The sequence below is a fragment of the Henckelia pumila genome, chromosome 2 (assembly GCF_033568475.1).
Source record: "Henckelia pumila isolate YLH828 chromosome 2, ASM3356847v2, whole genome shotgun sequence".
Lineage (NCBI taxonomy): Eukaryota > Viridiplantae > Streptophyta > Magnoliopsida > Lamiales > Gesneriaceae > Henckelia > Henckelia pumila.
The window spans coordinates 117,594,244-117,614,771 of NC_133121.1; the positions used below are offsets into that span (position 1 = coordinate 117,594,244).

At 32.0% G+C, this 20,528-nt stretch overlaps 2 protein-coding genes across 4 annotated transcripts; one reads left to right on the top strand and one right to left on the bottom strand.

Moving 5' to 3' along the window:
• Positions 1–552: 552 nt before the first annotated feature.
• LOC140883267 (uncharacterized) lies at positions 553–11,197 on the bottom strand. Of its 2 annotated transcripts, none has more exons than XM_073289668.1 (15): positions 11,007–11,197; positions 9,775–9,882; positions 9,548–9,682; positions 8,048–8,644; positions 6,672–6,819; positions 6,197–6,544; positions 5,786–6,046; positions 5,312–5,517; positions 4,820–5,149; positions 4,650–4,735; positions 4,332–4,550; positions 3,588–3,716; positions 1,873–2,226; positions 1,579–1,691; positions 553–1,014 (listed from the first exon to the last, which is right to left on the bottom strand). In XM_073289668.1, the coding sequence occupies exons 1-15, from the start codon at positions 11,109–11,111 to the stop codon at positions 920–922; spliced, it is 3,234 nt and encodes a 1,077-aa protein (XP_073145769.1). In that variant the 5' UTR covers positions 11,112–11,197; the 3' UTR covers positions 553–919. The 2 variants fall into 2 exon arrangements, with proteins under 2 accessions (XP_073145769.1, XP_073145770.1); XM_073289669.1 differs by having other exon boundaries at positions 9,789–9,882; positions 11,007–11,146.
• A 5,321-nt stretch (positions 11,198–16,518) lies between these two features.
• Positions 16,519–18,814, top strand: LOC140884997 (protein CRABS CLAW). 2 transcript variants are annotated; one of them, XM_073291909.1, is made up of 7 exons: positions 16,519–16,706; positions 17,224–17,355; positions 17,616–17,718; positions 17,838–17,886; positions 17,981–18,065; positions 18,480–18,525; positions 18,658–18,814. In XM_073291909.1, the coding sequence occupies exons 1-6, from the start codon at positions 16,605–16,607 to the stop codon at positions 18,519–18,521; spliced, it is 513 nt and encodes a 170-aa protein (XP_073148010.1). In that variant the 5' UTR covers positions 16,519–16,604; the 3' UTR covers positions 18,522–18,525; positions 18,658–18,814. The 2 variants fall into 2 exon arrangements, with proteins under 2 accessions (XP_073148010.1, XP_073148009.1); XM_073291908.1 differs by having other exon boundaries at positions 17,981–18,056; positions 18,472–18,525.
• Positions 18,815–20,528: the final 1,714 nt, after the last annotated feature.

Sequence of the window (20,528 nt, forward strand, 5' to 3'; positions counted from 1 at the left end):
ATTATTTTGTATGATGTTATAATAATTATTAATTTGGTGTATTAGTTATATTTAATTGATTTAGATGGTATGAATTGTCAGTTGATCAAATATAAAACGTATAATGTGATATTTACTAGCTAATTTATCGATTCATTATTATCTTTTAAACTAATAAATTTTTTATGGACACAAAGTTATAGAAATTACGTTGTGTTATTGATGTACGTATAACTTTTATTTATATCTTCATTATCTAATGTAATTTACGTTACGAAAGAAATGTTCTAAATGTCGCATTTCCGTATTCTAAAAAAATCATTCACATCTTTTGCCATTATATTACGACGTCACTACGTCTAGTTATTAGTTTTCTATTACAAGGTTCATGTGTAAGTCATAATGATAAATAACAACTTAAAATATCTATATGTAAAAAAAATAATAATAATTCGTTCAACCACAAACGCTAGGTAAAATTCTATTTTCCATTGCCGAAATGAAAAGTTTCATTTAAGTGAACAATTTAATGAATATCGCTACTGCAATTACACTTCACCGGGACTATGGAAGAAAATAAAGTAGCATCACATAGATTATCATTCTGTACTGAATTGAATTTTGAACACACGCTTCTTAGACTTTATACATACACAACGAAGTGAAATACTAAAGAAAATTTCAATTGCAGCCATTTAACCTACACGTCTCAGGAAGAGCACATGTATGATTCTAGAGCTATTTATGTTGTTTTGAGTTTAAAATCAATTACTACATGGAACAAACTCACATGATGGTTGACAATGGAGTTTCTAACTATGTAGGAAACGCCAATGGTATCCTTAAAAAAAGTTTCCTTCTGTATAAATCTCGTCGTTGGTTGTACTAAAGAATTGCATTGCGCTTAACCGCTATTCATAAATGTTGCCCCAAAAAATCTTCAAGACTGCAAGTAAACCAGCAATTGACATCCACTAGCTATGGCCAAAGCACCTGAATTTGTTTCATCAGTTGCAATACATGACACCGGATCACCTGAAAAGTTCTTGCCAAAAACAGATTAATGATGGCGAAATTCAAACGATAGGATACTGCAGTTCTCTCACACATCCACAAAGATTTAAATTTAACTATTTTAACTACTGTTTGAGAATTGGATAACAATCTATGAAAATTAATTTTAAACAAAACTTTGACTTAGTTCACATTTATCTCTCACATCCCGCACGGATGAGGTCCACCAATTACAACATGTGCATCATTATACTAGTTGAGAGCCTAGAGGCTGCAGGGTAATAAAGATCAAAGCAATCTTGATATTAGGGAAAATGAAAAGCTAAGTGCAAGAGAGAAGAAAGGAAAAATATGAAGTTGAACAGAAACCATCGACTGTGCAGTGCAGTGCAGTACAGTGCAAGCTGCTGCCTTGATTTTTTTTAACTGAATGGGGAAAAAAATTCACAATCTAACAAGTTTTCGCCATCCCAAAAGAATATAGGTAGAGAATAAACTGAGCAAGAAGTTATGTGTCTCCTAATAATATTTTTGAAGAGTATAAAAGCGCCAAGCACCTAACAATATAAAGGAAAGAATAAGCACCTTTAAATGAGTGCAAGGTTCCAAGTTTTGTACCAGTAGATAATTCCCACTCATAGACAAATCCATCCCTGCTACCAATAATTCCAAAACCAGGAGATGTCACAGCAGCAGCCCTGCATGGAAAATTTCTATCAAAAGAATAAAATACAGTTCCCTTTATGTCAGATAAAACATAGCATCACTCGATATCATCATAGTTCCTAACATGAATTGTCAACAATAGAGTTCCCATACACTTGTGGCATAGAACTAAGGTTGCCTTCCAAGTTTTGGAATAGAAAGCAATATATATACCCTTGGCTGATGGCACTTCCAATAATCACTGTGTTGTTGATGAGTAAAGCAAGCCTCCAATGTCCAAGTAGGTTTGCATGCTGGGCACTAGATTGACAATGTTGAGAATCTCGATCAACAACTGAGATCAGAAGCCAGACGGCCACATCTTTATCCTCTGCTGAAGATACATGGTTTTCTTTTCTTGCAGTTTCTGAAAACCACTGTTTTGTGGCATCCATGATGTCATCGATTATCTCTTCTGCCATACTCTCTAATTTTCTCTGCCACTTGAAAATACCAGCAGGAACACATTTAATTATTGACATGCCTGGGGAGGAAAACTTTGACACCATGTTGCGCTTAACAATATCCCTGCAAAAAATTTAGAAACTATTCCAGTAAAGAATATATAGAGAAATGCAAAACAAACTGCAGAGTCCATTTGGTTTTCTTTTTGTTTATAACAATAGATTACATAATTTTTTAAGGCAGGTGAAGCCTGTTGTCTTTTAGCATCTATATGAACAAAGCAACTGTAAAGTTGTGACTAAAATGGGTTAAAATTGGTAAAATAGAAATTCTTAAAGCACAAAAAAAATAGATAGTTAAAACTATTCCACCATGATATGTGGTTTATCTGTAGCCAAATGCAAGAAAAGCCACCCCAAACTACCAAAGATGACTTGTAGCTAATCTGGAAAATATCATATCCATCCATTTTACCATTCGGTCCCAAAACATTGATTCCTGGTGTTGTTAAGGTAAATATATACATGATATTATATTTTTATCAGTATCCCGAAATTTCCACCAAAATATCGGGTCATGGACCATCCAAAATAAAATCTCTCTCACAAGTTATTTTCTTTTTTTTAGTCAAATTCCCAAATTTGGAATGTACCAGAAATTTCAAGAATATTTCAAAATTGCCAGAAATCTACAAAATTTTGATCAAATTATTACAAAACCATATGTCCAAATTTGCAAAATGATATTCATATAGAAAATGTCATATAAATAAAATTTATATCAATCATTTCTCGTAGATAGTTCATATACCCTGAACAAAACCACTTGTTCTTCGAACAGTGAAAGGATAAGCAATCAAACAAGAAGGCTTCCAGTCGTCCTCGATATCCATCCATATAGACAGTAAGGGCCAATTCCATTAATTGAAATAATTATTAATCAAAATATAAATTTTCTGAAGAATCGTAGGTTGGAACAAATTTCTAGTCAACCGTATACATTTCAATGGCAATACCTCTAATCAATATTTACCAACTGGAATCGTGAAAGTTCAACAGTGTAAGCTTATTACCTCCATGCCAGTTTTTATCTATGATTCTGACATAACTCAATATCATTACTGACTACTGAGTATTTCCAACATCAAATTAATAATTTGTTTGCATCTGTACAAATATTTAGAAGTACTCAATTCATCACAAATTTCCAACTATATATACAAATAAAATTTCTTTGATACTCAATAACTAGCAAAATTTCCATAAATTTACAGTTTTGAAATACATGTCAACAGAAGCGTATAATACCTTGCATATAAGCCGGAGACAAGTTATGCTAATTAAGTTGGCTTTCCGAAAACCATAAGAAATTGCATAGCATGCCAAACAAAAATAAGAGAACTACGCTAAATTAAAGGATAATATGCACAGATCAAACCTTGAAAAATAAGTCATAAGAATCACTTTAAAGGAAAAGCAAAGTACCATATGCCAAATTCCCCAAAACCATTGTGGCCAACAACAAGAGAAGCAGAATTTGGAATCCTCTTCAACTCCACTAGACAAGGAAACATACAGTTAAATGTGGGTAAATACCAATTTTCTCTCTGTGCGCTGCAAGTTGAAAGGGTAGGTATTAGCATTCAGAGATATCGGCATATCCGCCAAAAAAATGAAAAAAACAGTACTATATTATAGCAAGGCAGTGAAAAGTCCTCCAGCATTTTAAGTTTCAACAGTGAAAAGTCCTCCATCATTTTAAGTTTCAACGTATGATATTTACATATTTAAATATGTTATGAATGATATCTTGTCAGTTTACACATAATAGAGTGGCCAGATATAATTATAAGGAAACTCCAATTGGAAAAGAGGTGTCATCTGTAACCGTATTATTTATAAAAAAATATGGAGATGCTAAAGCTAAATCAGTACTTGTCCTTGAGACCCAGAAAGCGATGAATCAACAATAGCGTAGACGCAATTCAGATGTTTGTTGCAACAGTTAGAAATTCACGTAGCTTTCCAAAGAAAAAAGCTATTTCATGGCTAACATAAAAAATCACTAGCCAGAATGACGAGAAGTAGGAGTGAACCTAACAGAATAAGATAGCAAAATGCTTTCATGCATGCAAATTTATTCTCAAAAGTCAAAAGCTTAAGCATTGTTGGTCTACCACAAATTGCAGTTCCTGCAGAAATATAAAACTGAAAAATGAATGAAATCACCTCCATGTAGAGTTCATGTGCCACAGCTTGAGCTTCCCACCCTCCTCAGCAACAAGAAGAAAACTAGGTTCACAAACTAATAAGCAGCAAACATCATGAGTTGTTTCCAACCTCGCTAATAGGGAAACATAGCCACTGTTAAGTTTCACAATTTTAACTGCATTCTCCTCAACATAATCTGAAGTACAAGCCGCACACAAACAATTCAATTTACCCTCCCTGTAACAAAGACAAAAATTAGTATTACGAGAATATTTGAAGCAGATCGCATAAAATGCCTAAGCATGAATCAATCAGATGGAAAAAGTAAACCACTACCTACAGCACGGAGTTCTAATGCTGCTGAGTAAAACAAGTGCTTGCGCATCAGGGATGAACTGAAATAGAGAACTCTCTAGTGCGACCTGCAGAACAAGTTGAGTGTCAAATATTCAGCAACAAGTAAACTCCGTTGACCAGGCAAAAAGTTATTAAAGTATCCATCTTACATCTCCACCAGGTGCATTCTTTGAAAGTTGAAAAGTTATTGGCACATGACCAATGAATAAAGGGCATCCCAGTCTTTTTCCTGTCTTTACGGCCTTGTAGACAAAGAGGGTGCTCTCTTTGTGCTCCAAGGAGTCACATTTAACACATACATAAATATCATTCTCTTTTACAATCAGCTGTACCATTGAAATCGGCATGGGTTGGATGTAGCATGCAAAAAGCTCAAGAAGACCTGGTAATCTATCATTCACGTCCAATCTTTTCTGAATATTCAACTCTTTCATTTCATTACTTTCAAACTCACTGTAGCAACAGTCTGTAGCGGGGATCTATAATTTTGAAGAATAATACTGATGGTCAACACTGTGTCCATTGTAGGCAGTTAATTTGCAAAAGTAGGCATGAGAATGCTACAAAATATGAACTTGTCATCAACTGATCTTAAGTAGATCCAGCAGCTAGAGCAAGAAATCTGTTCAAGTGCTCCATACCTTAGACGGATCAACATCTGACAGACTTTTGCAGATTGTACTTTCAGATTCAGGAGTGTGTTTCATTGTTGCCGCTCGAATAGCTTGGAGCTTATCAGTGGTATGGCAGTCAGCGCTAGCGCTCCTTGGATTAGCAGTAATTTCCAATCGAGGAACTAGTATAGCATCTGTCGTAGCCACTAACGTAGCATCGGATACACTAATGGCTGTAACACGTAAAACACAAAATCCATTTTACCCAACTGAAAGTTTTATCCAGCTCTTGATAGAAGTGCAATATTACCATTTTTTGAGAATCCAAACAGTTTAATTTTATCACTATGCATATATTCACAGAGATCTCTACAGGCGTTTATGCAATAACCCTTTTAAATCATACTTCATGAATCAATAGCAGGCTTAGATATCAATTAATCACCTCTTTCTGGCATTTTACTTAAGTAAGACAGCATTTCATAATGAAGATTAACTCACGTTCGTTAATTCCACCATGACAAACAGGTATATTCACTTCTTTATTGGCTTGCAGCCGCGTCTGAGTGTCTAGAACATTTAACAACTGATTGGCTTTGGTCGAATCAGGAAGCACATCTTGACAATCAGCATCATCAAAAGTATCAGGTACCAAAGGTTCCGTGTTCCCAAAAGTGGAGACAACTGAATCATTGCAGATTCTGGGAACACGTGCCTTTTCCGTCTGTCTCTCCAGATTTGAATGCTTGGTTGGCTCTCTGGCTGCAAGTTTATGAAAACAATCTGGAACATTAGAATGACTTTGCAAAAATACTGACAACTGCATCATATAGATGTGAAAAAATTACCCCAGCAATAAGCAAAATGATGAAGAGAACAGGTGTATTTCAATAATCAAAGACAACTATTTACCAATTGCCACATCATCAGTACAAGTGTTAGACACATCGTTTTCATCTTGCAATCTAGGAGGAGCCATTTCTAAATGCTTCACATTTTTCTTTTTCTTTCTAGTGAATGCCTTGAGTAAAGGAAGAGCTTGAGGTAGTAGAACTGTCATCATTGACTTGGTTAAATCTTCACCAACAGAATCAGTATCACACTTTTCTGAGCTAGAATACGATTTTGATGTGCCTATTTCTTCTTCTGGAAGTGAATCAGGTATCAACAACTCGGACTTGTCCACATTATTAACCATTTCTTCTTTCACATTCCAAGGAACTTGCTCATGGTTGATTGGCGAAGGTACAGGAGAGCTATCTGCAAAAGGAAGCAAGTGTGACGCATTTCTAACATTCATAGGTGGGGGAAGATTTCACACTGGGCCTTTCTGTAGGAAGCAAGCCAGATATGTTATGATAAGTGCATAAAATGAGAATTAACATACCTCCTCCGACATGATCCAAAGTGTCAGGTGCATAAATATCAACATCCTTGTCTAATGTCATGCTATGCTGAACATTAGTTCCTCCATCTGTTTCTTCTGGTGTTGAGTCATGGAATGCTTGGATATCAACAATTCTTGGTCCATCTTTCTGTCATTAAGGTTGTAGAATAAATTATTCCTTCACTAGATTTTTCACACCTCAGACCCGAAGCATTGCATCGGTGATGCATAATGCATTCAAAAGTTCAAAAATAAACTTTCAAAATATCGATTTTTGAAAGTGCAAAAAAGCCAGAAATAAGTCTACTTTATTAGTCAATACAGGTATTTCTTATTACATCAGAAGCAACAACAAACTATTGGTTAACGATGTACATTGTACAACAGTTGCAAAGCAAATAATTAATTAACAGCAGCAAAAATAATGAATCAGTAATCAAACATAAAACATGCAATGGCAGCAGCTAAATCCCTTGACCAGAAAATCAACAGGCTGAACCAAGTTAACTCCAAGTATAATATAAACATTATAAATAATAAAATAAACAGTACATTTAATCTGGAAAACAGTAATAAGAAGCCTGAAAGCAGGCAAGAAAGACAAAAACAAAAGAGAATTCCTCTTAAGGTTTTCTACCGATTCCACATGTTTGCAGCGAATAACTAAAGTTCTTTGTGTCTAATTGATATAAGTTGAACTAACCCTCCTAGAGAAGAAATCAGAACTATAGTTCTCCGACGATATAAAGGTCTGACAATCAAAATAATCGTTTTCCACCATCACGACATAATATCAGTTATTTTATCATACCGCATATGGATCAAAATTCAAAACAGAAAGAATTCCGAAATATATTCCTACCTTTTAGTTCCAAAGGAAGACCATAAAACATGTTGATCTTGAAATTCTAGAAATATACATCAATTTTGATTACAGAAGAAACTATATATTCACTTACAAACAGCACCATCCTTGAAAGTTCTTGTTTTCCCTTGTCTTTTTTGCCTTAGTCAAAAATTGTATCTACCAGAAATGCATTGAAACGTATTCACTAATAATTTTGCAAAGAGTGCTCGAATTTATTCCATAAAATTATGGTGTTGGTGAGAAATTGAGAATTTACACAGGTAACACCCTGGGACATTAATTCAGCCTATATTAACACCCAAGTAAAGGGCAGTACAACCCCTTTGAGTTTTCAAAAGGGCACGGAGAAAGTGGGACTGGGATTTACAAGGTTTTGATTTTATATATCCTACATCAGGGCATAATGCTTTGCACATGCAGTAGCATGCATCAAAACCAGGGACAACATGGCATAGAAGTAAGAAGATTAAAAAAAATTAATTAATCGAACACTGATTTACATACTCACGCGCTGATGGTTCTTGAGCACTTTATCAGTACCAAGCCCCAGATTATTCCTGGAACAAATCACCTGTCTTTCGCCTTGGGAAAGGGGATTTTCTACTGTTACATATTCAGGCATCTCTATAGAATCCAACCGTGTCAGTCTTTCTGCAACCGATAGACATGTTTCATTCTTTATCCTCTTAGCTAAATTTTGTTCCCCTAATATTCCTGTACTTGTACTATTACAAAACCCAGAAATTTCATCCGCAGTTGTGCATTTGCTACCACTGCGAGTTACTTTGTCTGTTTGCCAAGAATTTGAAGCATTGGCTTTTCGTGTATACTGTTTGCATGGATTTTGCTCAAAATGAGTCTCGTTAACTCTGTTATTATCAACAACTTTGTCATTCCTGCTTCTCTTCCTCGTAAAATGTGAGTTAACCAAATATGGGACCAAATCATGATTTTCAGCTGATCCTTTGTCATTTAACTGATAAACTGTATCACAATCTCTGCTAGAAATGCCTGACAATAGCGAACCCTGTTCACAAATTCCACTGACATTGGCCACCAACTCCCGCAGTAGCCTCTGAACTAATGCATTTTTGAATCCAAAAAACTGCGCATACAGGAAACAGAAGAAAATTTTAGAAGGTTGACATCTCCCATGGATGAAGCCACTTTCTAGGCACGAGAACGTGTCGTCCGCAGGTAATTGTTCATAAATAGGTGATAGAGCCATAAGGCATAACCTTTCAAAGAAGGTTCCAATTTTACCAGATGTACATGGATAGATTTAGGGGAGCCTATGGCCCGAACACTAAAAATGGTAGACATATTCCGCATCAAGCTTTTTGTTCTTTTTAGCATAAATATGTTACAATTTCCTCACTAGCCAAAATTGGTGTACAGAAAGCGATGAACTTGAATTTCTATGATTACAATACTTGTCAAAACTCTTTATCATTTCAGTAGTTTCACCCTTCTATGTTTGATTCCATTTCTAGGCCAGAACTAAGCGCAGCAACATTACTACCACTTTTGTTGTTCATCTCAAAATTGTTTGTTTTGTTGATATTCATAGAGCTCCATAGACATTCAAAATTTTAAATTCTTTGGATAGTCTCAAATTGTACCGTCATTACATTAGCATTGTGTAGTATATATCATCTTCTAATTCAACTTATACTCTGGGACATGTGGATGGGAAGCATGATTGAAATATGTGTTTTTAGTTGGATAACACCTCGTGAGGCATGCTTAACTTCCAAGATATGAATTCTCCCCTGAACTATTCATGATTTGCAAGCTAAATAGGATACAATCAAATATTCTATTGTCAATTAATTGCTCAAGCAAATAAATATCTTATTCTTGTGGGATTTGATTTCCTTGTGAGAAAATGATAGTAATATTTGAAATTTGAGCACGTAGAATAAGGTGAAGCACCCATCTACGACATTAAATCGTTAAGGATATCCAAACCACAATTAAAAGGAACACTTTACAATTATATTTGTACCTCTGCTCCATCTATTTTACATGAAAATCTCTTCCCATGCCCCAACTTTGTACGGAAACAGCCTTTCTTCTGAAAGCTCTCCCAAGCAATATCCGGAGTTTCTCCGGAACATGACGTTCCATCTGTTGAACTTATCTATGATGTGTCAACAAATGGCAAAATCATTAGTTAGCAATTTTCCAAAAATATGAATGTAATATTTAAAGATAACCTGGATCTCCACTAACCGTAAATGACGGACCTTTAGGGCCCTGAAGAACTTCCATTTTGTAGGCAATCCCATTCAGATTTCGGATCGACTTATATCCAACAGGATAAGGATAGCGCTCTTTACCCTGAAAAGGGGTGGAAGTTAGCATATGGCCCTAAATTGTTAAAGACTGTCTATCACCAAAAGTAACTCAAACGTAAACAGCTACAGCTTTTGTGGCCATCGTAAACTTGACAGAAAAACTTGAAGCATTTCTATCATTGTTTTCTACAACGAATTCCAGCTCTATCATGTAGCTCATAAGTACGTAACAAATTCAACTCTATTTGGCGGCGCCTTTGAAAGTTGCGGGCATTGCAGTATGGTGTCATCTTCAGTATTAATGTAGTCTCCTTGTCTATCTTTTCGAATCTTATAACAAGTAGCAATTCCAATTATGCGGTCATTCTGAGGATGTAAAGTGTAAGGTCTTTTGTCTTGCAAATAACTCACTAACAAACAATTTTATGAAAAGCTCTTATTCCAGTTTTATTAGACAGAACAATCTACAATGATGATTTCAAAACTTGTATATCAATATTCCCTTTGTATTTCTAGGTTTAAACACTGAAATTGGTGACTCAGAATAAAGCATAAAGTTCTTTGGCCTTGTTTCTTTTCTATTCGTTTGGCACTTTAGAAGTAGAATTAGATGAATTGACAGATCGTTCCATGTTTCTTACTTTTTTCTCCTTTCGGGGTTGAATATAATTCTACATTTCAGTACATGTCATCCTTTTATTTAATGCGGTAGTCAGCAATCAGTATTCCGTGAGCACAACAAATAAGTTAAAACACACACAATTCTGATAGACTAAACACAACTCCCATGATTTCAAGTGAACATTTTATTTTTGAGAATATAAAAAAGCAGGTTGAACATACAACCATGCTATTATTGGACTCCAGAGGTTTTTGGGAGGGAAAAGGAAAATCACAAATATCCCATAGTCTTTCAAATTATTTAAGATGGTCTCGAGAGTAAATGAATAGCTTTGAAAGAAACTTGAATGCACATTAATACACTATAGTTCTAAACCATCCACCTATCATCTGATAAACTCAACTCCAGAAGACAAATTGAAATCAAACTTTATATCTAAGAAACAGAGAATCTCATAAATCATAAAAACTCAAAAAAATTAGATGAATAGATGCGCGGATTGAAAACAAAATAAATGCAAATGAAGTTGAGGCAAGGAACCAAACCCTGGACGAGCTCCAGTACTTCTTGTCCCATGTACCGGTGTACAGATTTCCGATTGCTATGATCTCTATATCATCGGATTTCTCCGATAGCTTATCTTTCCCCATCGATCTCAAATTCGATTCCAGATCCGCGAGTGCTGGTGAGTTAGCGAGCAGGGAAATGAGGTGAAATGGCGGGAAGCAGGGGATTGTTTTTTATTTTGTGCGGGAGTTTTGGAGGACCCCTCCAAATTTGATCGGTAAATTTGGCTCGGGTGATACATCCCACAAATCCGGGTCAAAAATGGTTACTCCGTTTGGATTATGAGTCGACCGGGCCCAAGTTCCCAAATCCCATCCTATGGTTTTTATTAAAAATAAATTTTTTTATTAATGATTAAATTATTATTATTCTTTCTCCTTCATCCCCAATTATTTTTATTAATTTTATAATTAGCTTTTTTATAATAGTTTTAGGTAATGTTTGCAATCTCTAAAAATAAGTAATTACGAAAATTTTCTTAACAAATTTGTTAAGAATATCTTCATAATTACTTATTTTTACAGGTTGAAAACATTACCTTATAATTATTTAAAGTGGGATGATTATTTATTAAAATTCAAAGTGTTCTATATTGTTGTTATTAGATTAAGGGTGATTCTCGCACGCTTCATTTATTACTAATGTTTTATTTATGTGATGTATACACCAAAAGAATATTAATTTTGTAAAAAATAATTTTGGTGTAGAAATTTATAGATTAATTAAAATTAAAAAGTTTAGAAATGTATTTTGATCATTATTTTTATTTTATATTATTATTTTAAAACAAAAAATATAAATTGAGATAATATTATTATGTATTAAGATGTGATAGTTTTAGATAAGATACATATTTACTCAAATATATTTTTCTTATTTTATTTATTGAATCAAAATAGAATGTTTTTGTAATTAATTTGACAATATAATATTTTTTTATTTATAAAAAAACACCGCCAAAATTAATTACTCTAAACGTCAATCTTTGATAATATAGTGTAGACGATATAAAATAATTTGTGTGTGGATAATTAATAATTTAATTAATATAAATTTTTTATTTTAAGATTTCTATAATTATAAATTAACTATTAATTTAATATAAAGATGAGTTTTATATACATTTTTTTAACATAAATCAAATTAACGTTAACATAAAAAAAACATAAAAAATTTTATTTTAAGTATAGTTGAAAGAAAAACATAAAAAATAAACGTTAACCATCTAACTTGCACGTTCACGTAAACATATATATGACTTTTGATAAGATGCCAATTAATTGTATTTAAAATATGTATAAGTACTTTTACGCATCTCACGGATCTATATTTATAATAAGAGTCGATTCGATCTATATTTAAAATAATAAATATTTTAATAGTTGAGGTTAATGAGTTTATGTTAATGAGTCGAACTTTTGATTATTGCTCAAACGCTCATCCATTCTATCAATTTGAACTACCCTCACAAACATCTCATCGTTTTTTTTCTAACTAGGAAAAGGAAACGAATTGGCAGTGGAGATATATATATATTTATATATGATGAACCGTCTAGAATTTATTGCAAGACACGAACAAATTTTATTAAAAAAAACGTATATGTGTGAGAAGAGAGTCTGATGGAGGTGTCTAATCCAAGGTTCCCAAAGTAGCTAAGGAACAGAGAAAGCATAGTTCAAATGATTATGTCCAAATCCATATAAATGATATGAGAAGCGTGGAGAGAAGGCTGCTCCTGTACGCACGTACACACACATCTATCAATTGTCTTCTGCAACAACACGTTGACTGTAATTAATATATTATTATTAATTATTAATCATCATCAATTCATATTCATGTTTTAACTCCGGGGGTTTAAATTAAATTAATATCTAAATCAAATATATATATTTTGTGTAGTTTTTTTTTTTTTTTTTTAAAGAAGTACACTGAAAATGGTTCGCTTGATAAAATATTTATAAGAAGAATTTCTATATCCAAATTCATCAGCTATCTAGCTGAAGGCTGAAGCTCATAGTAGTTTTTAATTATACAAATTTAATTTCGTATATATTTAGATATTCAAAATTTCCACTCAAATCGAATGCCTTGATATGTATATGTATTATTTTTCATTCAAATCGAATGTTTTGATTTACCCAAATCTCAAAATATTTGAAACACCTTACCATCACCAGCTTCTAACTAAATCCAAACCAGAAACATCTTCGTAAATATCACACCAATTATTATCAAATGTGAAGTTCCTAGAAAAAAAAAAACTAAAATATTCATAATTAAAAAATTGGGGGAAAAGACAAAAACGGGTGGGGGTGAGTGAGGAGGGGAAAAGGTGGGCTTACACCAACAAAGAAAGTTGTGAAATGGGAGTGGTGAAATAGGGCAGTTTACTATGTTTGGAAATCAAAAGAGAAGTCCCATCAACTAAATGACACTAACCCCCTTCCCTTTCTTAAATATATCAGTTTGATTGTGACACGTGATTTCGCTCCTGTCAATTTCCACCCTCCTCCTTTTCAATTTATTCACCCACTATAACTATATCCCTCACAAATATTTTTCGTTTATTTTTTATTAAAATGGATGCATTTGTTGTTTTGTTACACATCTATAATGTAATTAATGTTATTATTACTATTTTTATCAGAGATATATAGATCATATTGGAACGTCAATTTGGTGTCCTTGCGAGAAAATTTTACTTGCAATGGATGGTTTTGAGAAAATCGATCCATATATAGAAGACATCATGTTTTTGTCACATTTTATAAATCACAAGATTCGATTGTTACCTATGTGATACTATAATCATATGTGATATGTATGCATAGATTAATCCGCCTGTCTGTTTTAAATTTGTGAAATGGAAAACTAATGTTGGATATGTGCAAGCAGTGAGTATCCTTCATTGATGTCTTACGTGACAAAACAATCAAAATGTATAATGTAGATTGATGCACATATATATAACTATGGCGTAGTGTTTGATATTACTTTCAAAAAGTAATTACCGATTTTTTCTTCACAAAATTTTTATTAATAATTTAGCAATTTTTAAGCACATTTTTTAAAAACAATTACAAATACTACTTATATATATTTAGTTTAAGTATTCGTAGTACGTTTGGTTCCAAGTGTATTTAGTCACGGGCCCACGGCGAAAACTTGATCACTCAATAGCATGACAATAGACGATGATATACACTTGCGAGCATATAAATTACACTCCCAGTATAATTATTATATAACTAAGATGAACCATGCAATCACACTTACTGATAAGTTTTTGTGAGGAATTAGAAACAAGAATTCGATTTATAACCACCATGTTTGAACTTTGAATGATTGTTTTCACAAGTTCTATATGACTACGAAACTTAAAGATCGACACCAACTAAAATGCATGTGATAAAATTAAATATCGCAGGGAGTTTCGAAAAAAGTTTCGACAAAATAACTTTTATGATACCGTTTTATCGTTTAATTTTGTGAAACGGATAACCAAATCGATTCGAGCTATTAAAAATATTATTTTTTTATGCTATATATATAAATGGATCAGATCGACTCATCTCACAGATAAATATCCGTAACACCGCTCACACGATATGTACCAAATTTCAAAGTGCAATAATTTTGAAAATCTCCGAGCTTTGATGAGATTGGCAAGACCGTACCTTAATCACCAACCTGCTTCATGTACGTACCACAAACCTTGTTGATCTATTTGACTGAATTTCTTAGGATTTCAAGAATTCTTGGCCATCATGTGGTATCCTCGTTGTTGTCTTCTTATGATCGATCTTACACCTTGTTATTTTCTCTCCTCTATTTCTTCGTTAAATATAAATAAAAAATTATATATATATATATATATATATATATATATATATATATATATATATATATATATTAAATGCAAACAATCTCCCATGATCATTAAAATTTTCTACACAGCAATATAACAAGTGGAAAGCTGTTGTTTAAATAAAGGACAAATGGTTATTGGTACCGCAAAATATTAATTGTCTAAACTCAACCAGTACTGGTGAATTACACAACTTAACGAGGCGGCTAGGACAATTTTTATATGCTCGTAATAAAATTTTTATTTTAGAATCCTATTAACAAAATCAATGATAATCATGATCATCATAGTTGTTGTTTTGTGAAGGATTGGTAACTTAATTAAATTCTTATAAAAAAAAATAAAACACCAATCGACCAGGGTGAGTTATATAACAACAAAGATGAGAACTAGATAGATCGAAACCTCGACTGAGTACAACTATTGGAAGGAGCGGAACTTGAATCACCATATCATCAAAAGCGGAACACGGTTTGGTTTGGAGGATGAGAGTATTGAATCTTTAGTAAATGAATGATAAAAAAAATAACTGATAAGAAAAAATAATATTTTTTTTTGTAGGATTTCTGTGGATGAGATAAAAATGATAAATTAGAAACCTTGTATTTTTTTTACGGAATTACCCATCAAATCAATTAAAATTACAAAAATTGTTGGGCCTTTTTTGTTGTAGGACAAAGTGTATTATGAAAATTAACGTGGATGATTAGAAAATGATTGTTAGTACCAGGCAAGAGAGTGTGTTTATTTTCCTTCATTTAGTCGTTTGGTTCAAGTGATAGGATAAATAATACATGGATAAGTAATATAATGTAATAAAAAATAAATAAGAAATGATAGTTAATATAGTATTTGATTTGATTGATATATAGATTATAGTTTATTTGATTTAATTGATTAAATTTTATATAAAAATGATAAATTATCATTTTATCCTTTTAACAATGAATAAAATATGAATAATATTATTTATAAGGGGTAATATAGTAATTTAAATTTAATGTTTTGATTGATGCAAAATTAATTAATATTTAATAGATGGATAAATAATATGACGAGAAAAACGCGGGATTGGACAAATTTATAAATTATATCTAGATTAATAATTCTCATGGTTTATGCAAACTGAACAAATTAAACGATAGTTTATGTTAGATAAACAACCACAGTCACACTCAATCACTTGTACAAACACATAATAAGAATCATGATTAATTAATATATTTGAAACCACCATTATGATAATCGCATCAATATAATTAGGATCAACAAGCCAAGAACAAATAAAAGAATATAGATTAATCCTAACAGAAGTAGTTCATCTCTGATATTACACCAAATATTCCTGGTTCACAAAGATATTTAAGGTTGTCTATATACACAACAATTAACATAAAAACAACCTCGATTCTTCATCCGTTTATTATTTATATATATAACAGCTACCTATGTTTTCCTTATAAAACATACATACATATATATAGATATATATACAAAATCACCCGTGCCACCTGATTTGTCCGCTAGTCAGAAAATGCTCCCGTACAATTAGTACTCTATACAAACCCTAGATTTTATTTTTCTTGCATATTATTCCAGCTGTGACAAATCAAACCTCAAACCTCGAGTACTATATATAACTCTATAAATACGTTAGCATATACCTAGCTATCTTCATGAATATCATCTTCTTCATCTACCAATGAGCAGTGAATCATCTCTCAAAAACACCATGGATTTGGTTCAATCCAGCTCTGAGCATCTTTGCTATGTCCGATGCAACTTCTGCAACACCGTTCTTGCGGTATACAGCGCTAAATATATATATATATATATATATATATATATATATATATATATATGTCTAACTTTATTTTAACATGTTTTCTCTTCTGTTATGAGAAACATCAGTCTCCATCAAATCCAATCTATCTCCATCAGTTGGTGTTTGTGTCAATAATTATTTCAATGAAATTAGTTTCTGTTCGATGTTAAGGAATAGTGTACATAGCATGCTATATTAGAGAAATGTTTTTGTGGTTTTTGGAGATCAATGCTATAATAGTACTGTCTCATCCAGATCATATATATGAGTGTATTTTTTGGTCCATTTTTAGCATCATAACTAATCGAACAAAGAAATCTTTACAAATATGGTACTTTGATGGGTAGATCTTGTGTTCCCATGAAATCAAGTTTTCTTGAGAACTTGTACTTAATTATTCGGGCTTCCGGATTAGGGATTTAACATATATATATATAATATGCTGTCATGTTAATTAAACATGATTGAAAATGATATATATTATATATATGTACAGGTTGGGATTCCATGCAAGAGGTTGTTGGATACTATCACAGTGAAATGTGGGCATTGCAGCAATCTTTCTTTTATGAGCACCAGGCCCCCTCTTCCTGGACAATGTTATGATCATCAAACAACTTCTCACCAGGTACGTAATAACGGATCGTAGGAGATCGACGGATAAAATTTTAATGAGAAGCAAATTTATACCAATTGCGAGATATATCAAGACTTGTACTTGGAGAAAAAGCATATAAACATAAAATTTTGGGAAAATTTATATTTAATTTCAGGCGCATATTAATTGCCCCATCATTTAGTCGTTGTTATGTTCTACCTTAATCAGATTATATCATGTATCTATATATACACACACAACCAATTACTAGCGTTTGCTCTTTGTAACAGGCTATCTGTGGAGAATCTAAGAAGGGCCAGTCTTCATCATCGTCTTCTTCCTCGTCCCCGTTCATCGAGCCCTTGTCTCCTAAAGCTCCATATGTGGTGAAACGTATGTAACATCACAAGTTTGAAAAAAAGAAGCTATCATATTCTAAAGTTTCATCTGGTTTTATTACCATAGATATTAAGTATATAAGTTCAAATTTCTTGAAAAGTACTTTCTTGCAGCTCCCGAGAAGAAGCACAGGCTTCCATCTGCCTACAATAGATTCATGAAGTAATTAGTTTCTTTATATCTAATTATATATAACTATATAAGTTTATTACACAATAATTTCATCCACTTTCAAAACAACAATAAACTCTTACAGAGAGGAAATTCAGCGCATCAAAGCCGCGAATCCGGAGATACCACATCGAGAAGCTTTCAGCGCAGCAGCAAAAAATGTGAGCTTAGTTTCCCTTTAATTTGTTTGTCACAATTTGGTTTAGCTAGCTAGGCATATCAAATAATTATTTATATTAGATAACTTTTAAATAATAAATTTTGAAGTTCATTATTTCAAAGTTATCAATCCCATCACACCCTATCATCATTTTTACGCTAATATAATATGGTCTATGGATTTTTTTTCCTTTTTAATTTTTTTCTAATTATTATTTTCTTTAGGAAAAAAATTTCAAAGCTTCCTCACTGTCTATTTGTGTCTCAAATTCAAATTTGACTAATTAATTGGTCATATATATATATATATATATATATATCTAATTTCTGGTAAAAATTTACACAATCACCCCTTTGTGTACATTAATTCAAGATTGATCTTGAAATTAATCTAGATGTATGATGAATTTGTAACAGTGGGCTAGGTACATTCCAAGCACACCACAAGGCTCCATTTCAAGCAGTAACAATGTAAGCAGTAAATATTTAATTTTGTTTACGATATCTCGAAACATGTTATATATAATTGAATAATTATACTTATGCAATTTGGTCCCAATCGATAATTTCTTGCTTTTTATTTTATTTTAAATTTTTATGTAGGCTTAACCAAAACGAAATAAATGCTCGAGGAAACAGCTAGAATTCCGTCGGGAAGTTATTAATTAGTTTCTAGTTTAAATGTTTCTCGGGTTTTTCCATGTAATTTGTACTATGGACTCTAAAATTATGAATTTATTAAGGAGTATAATATGTACTATTAATGTGGTCAATTGTAGACTTGTAGTTTACTTTTTTATTATCAGTACTGGTAAATGTGCGTGGAAGCCCATATTATGATTCATTTTGGTCCAGTCCGCAAAAATTTATGGCCTAATATTAGTTAGCTTGAGCTCGAAGATTAATCGTGGAGACTTCCTTTGTCTTTTTTTTTAAAAACCATATATCGTGGAGACTTCCTAGAGTGTTGAATAATTCATTGATATATGGACGAATACATTTTTTTATATATTTTTTTATATAATTACATCAGTTCAATTTATATAATAATTCCTTGATAAATAATTATCTTTTAAAATAGTATCCTTTCGACGCTTACTAAATTTTTTAAAAAATTATTTTCATGAAGAGATTAATTAAATTTCAATTTAATTTACATAAATTTATTGCAGAATATAGTTACATGGAAAATAAAAATGCCATAAAAATTTACAGATCTCTATCTTTACTTGTACAGAGAAAAGATTAAGAATTTAAGATTATAATCACATGAGGTTGAATTACTTGCAACTTCCAAGTGTGTGATGATATATATTTTTTGGGAAAATTGCTATTTTATTCCTGTAAATTGCGTCAATATTTAGTTTTCATGCAGTAATTAATTTTTTTTTTTGGTCTATAACCAATAAGTCCATCGAATATGATTTGTTTGACATTAATGTTCTCCTACATAACACACATAACGAGAATAAAATTTATATTAAGCACTTTAAAATTCATCTCAGCAAAAAATATATAAATAGGGAAATATAGCAAAACAACCCCCAAAACTTTAAATGAGAGAGAAAAAAATTTACCTTTTATTTTTGTTTACGTAGATTTTATTCTTATCATATCAATCACGTAAAAAATGATCGGTGTCAAATAAATAATATTCGATTTAATATTAATTTCAAAAAAAAAAATGAAAGACCAAAACCACACGTCTAAACTATTGAATAAAATAAGACATGCATAAACAAATTAATTATGGACATGCATAGACAAATTATGGAAATAAAACGCAGAAGTGACAATTTTCCTATCATTTTCTCCATTGACACAGTTGGTTGACTTTTCATCATGAAAAAGTGGTACCCGAAATTAACATTTCTCCAATAAGTGGTCACCGTAGTTAATTTTCTCTACTAATATCTTGACAAATTTCATATCACGCAACTTTCAAACGTACATCATATTTATTATACCATGTTTTTTTTTCATTTATTAAATACTATTAGAATTAACCAATTATCCTTTTTTTTTTTGTCATTAATTAAACTTAGGGAAAATTACTTTTTTGGTCCTGTATATTTGTCGTTTTGCGATTTCAGTTTTTTATATTTTCAAATTTCAGTTTTAGTCTGCTATTTTTATTCTTTTGGCAATCTTAGTCTTTTTTTCCGACGTGGCGCTGATGTGACATCAATTCAGTGATGATGTGGAGCTGACGTGTACAGTGCCACGCAAACATTTTTGCATAAAAAGGACCGAAATTGCAAAAAATCAGAACATGCAGGACTAAAACTGAAATGCGAAAACATAGAAGACCAAAACCGCAAAATGACAAACATACAAGATAAAATTTGCAATTTTCCCTTAAACTTATATATATATTTTGACGATTCACCATCTAATAAGAATTCTGTAACTTAATTATTTGTGTTTTCCAAAAACCATGTTTCTAAAAGCAAATAAAACTTGAAATTAAACAC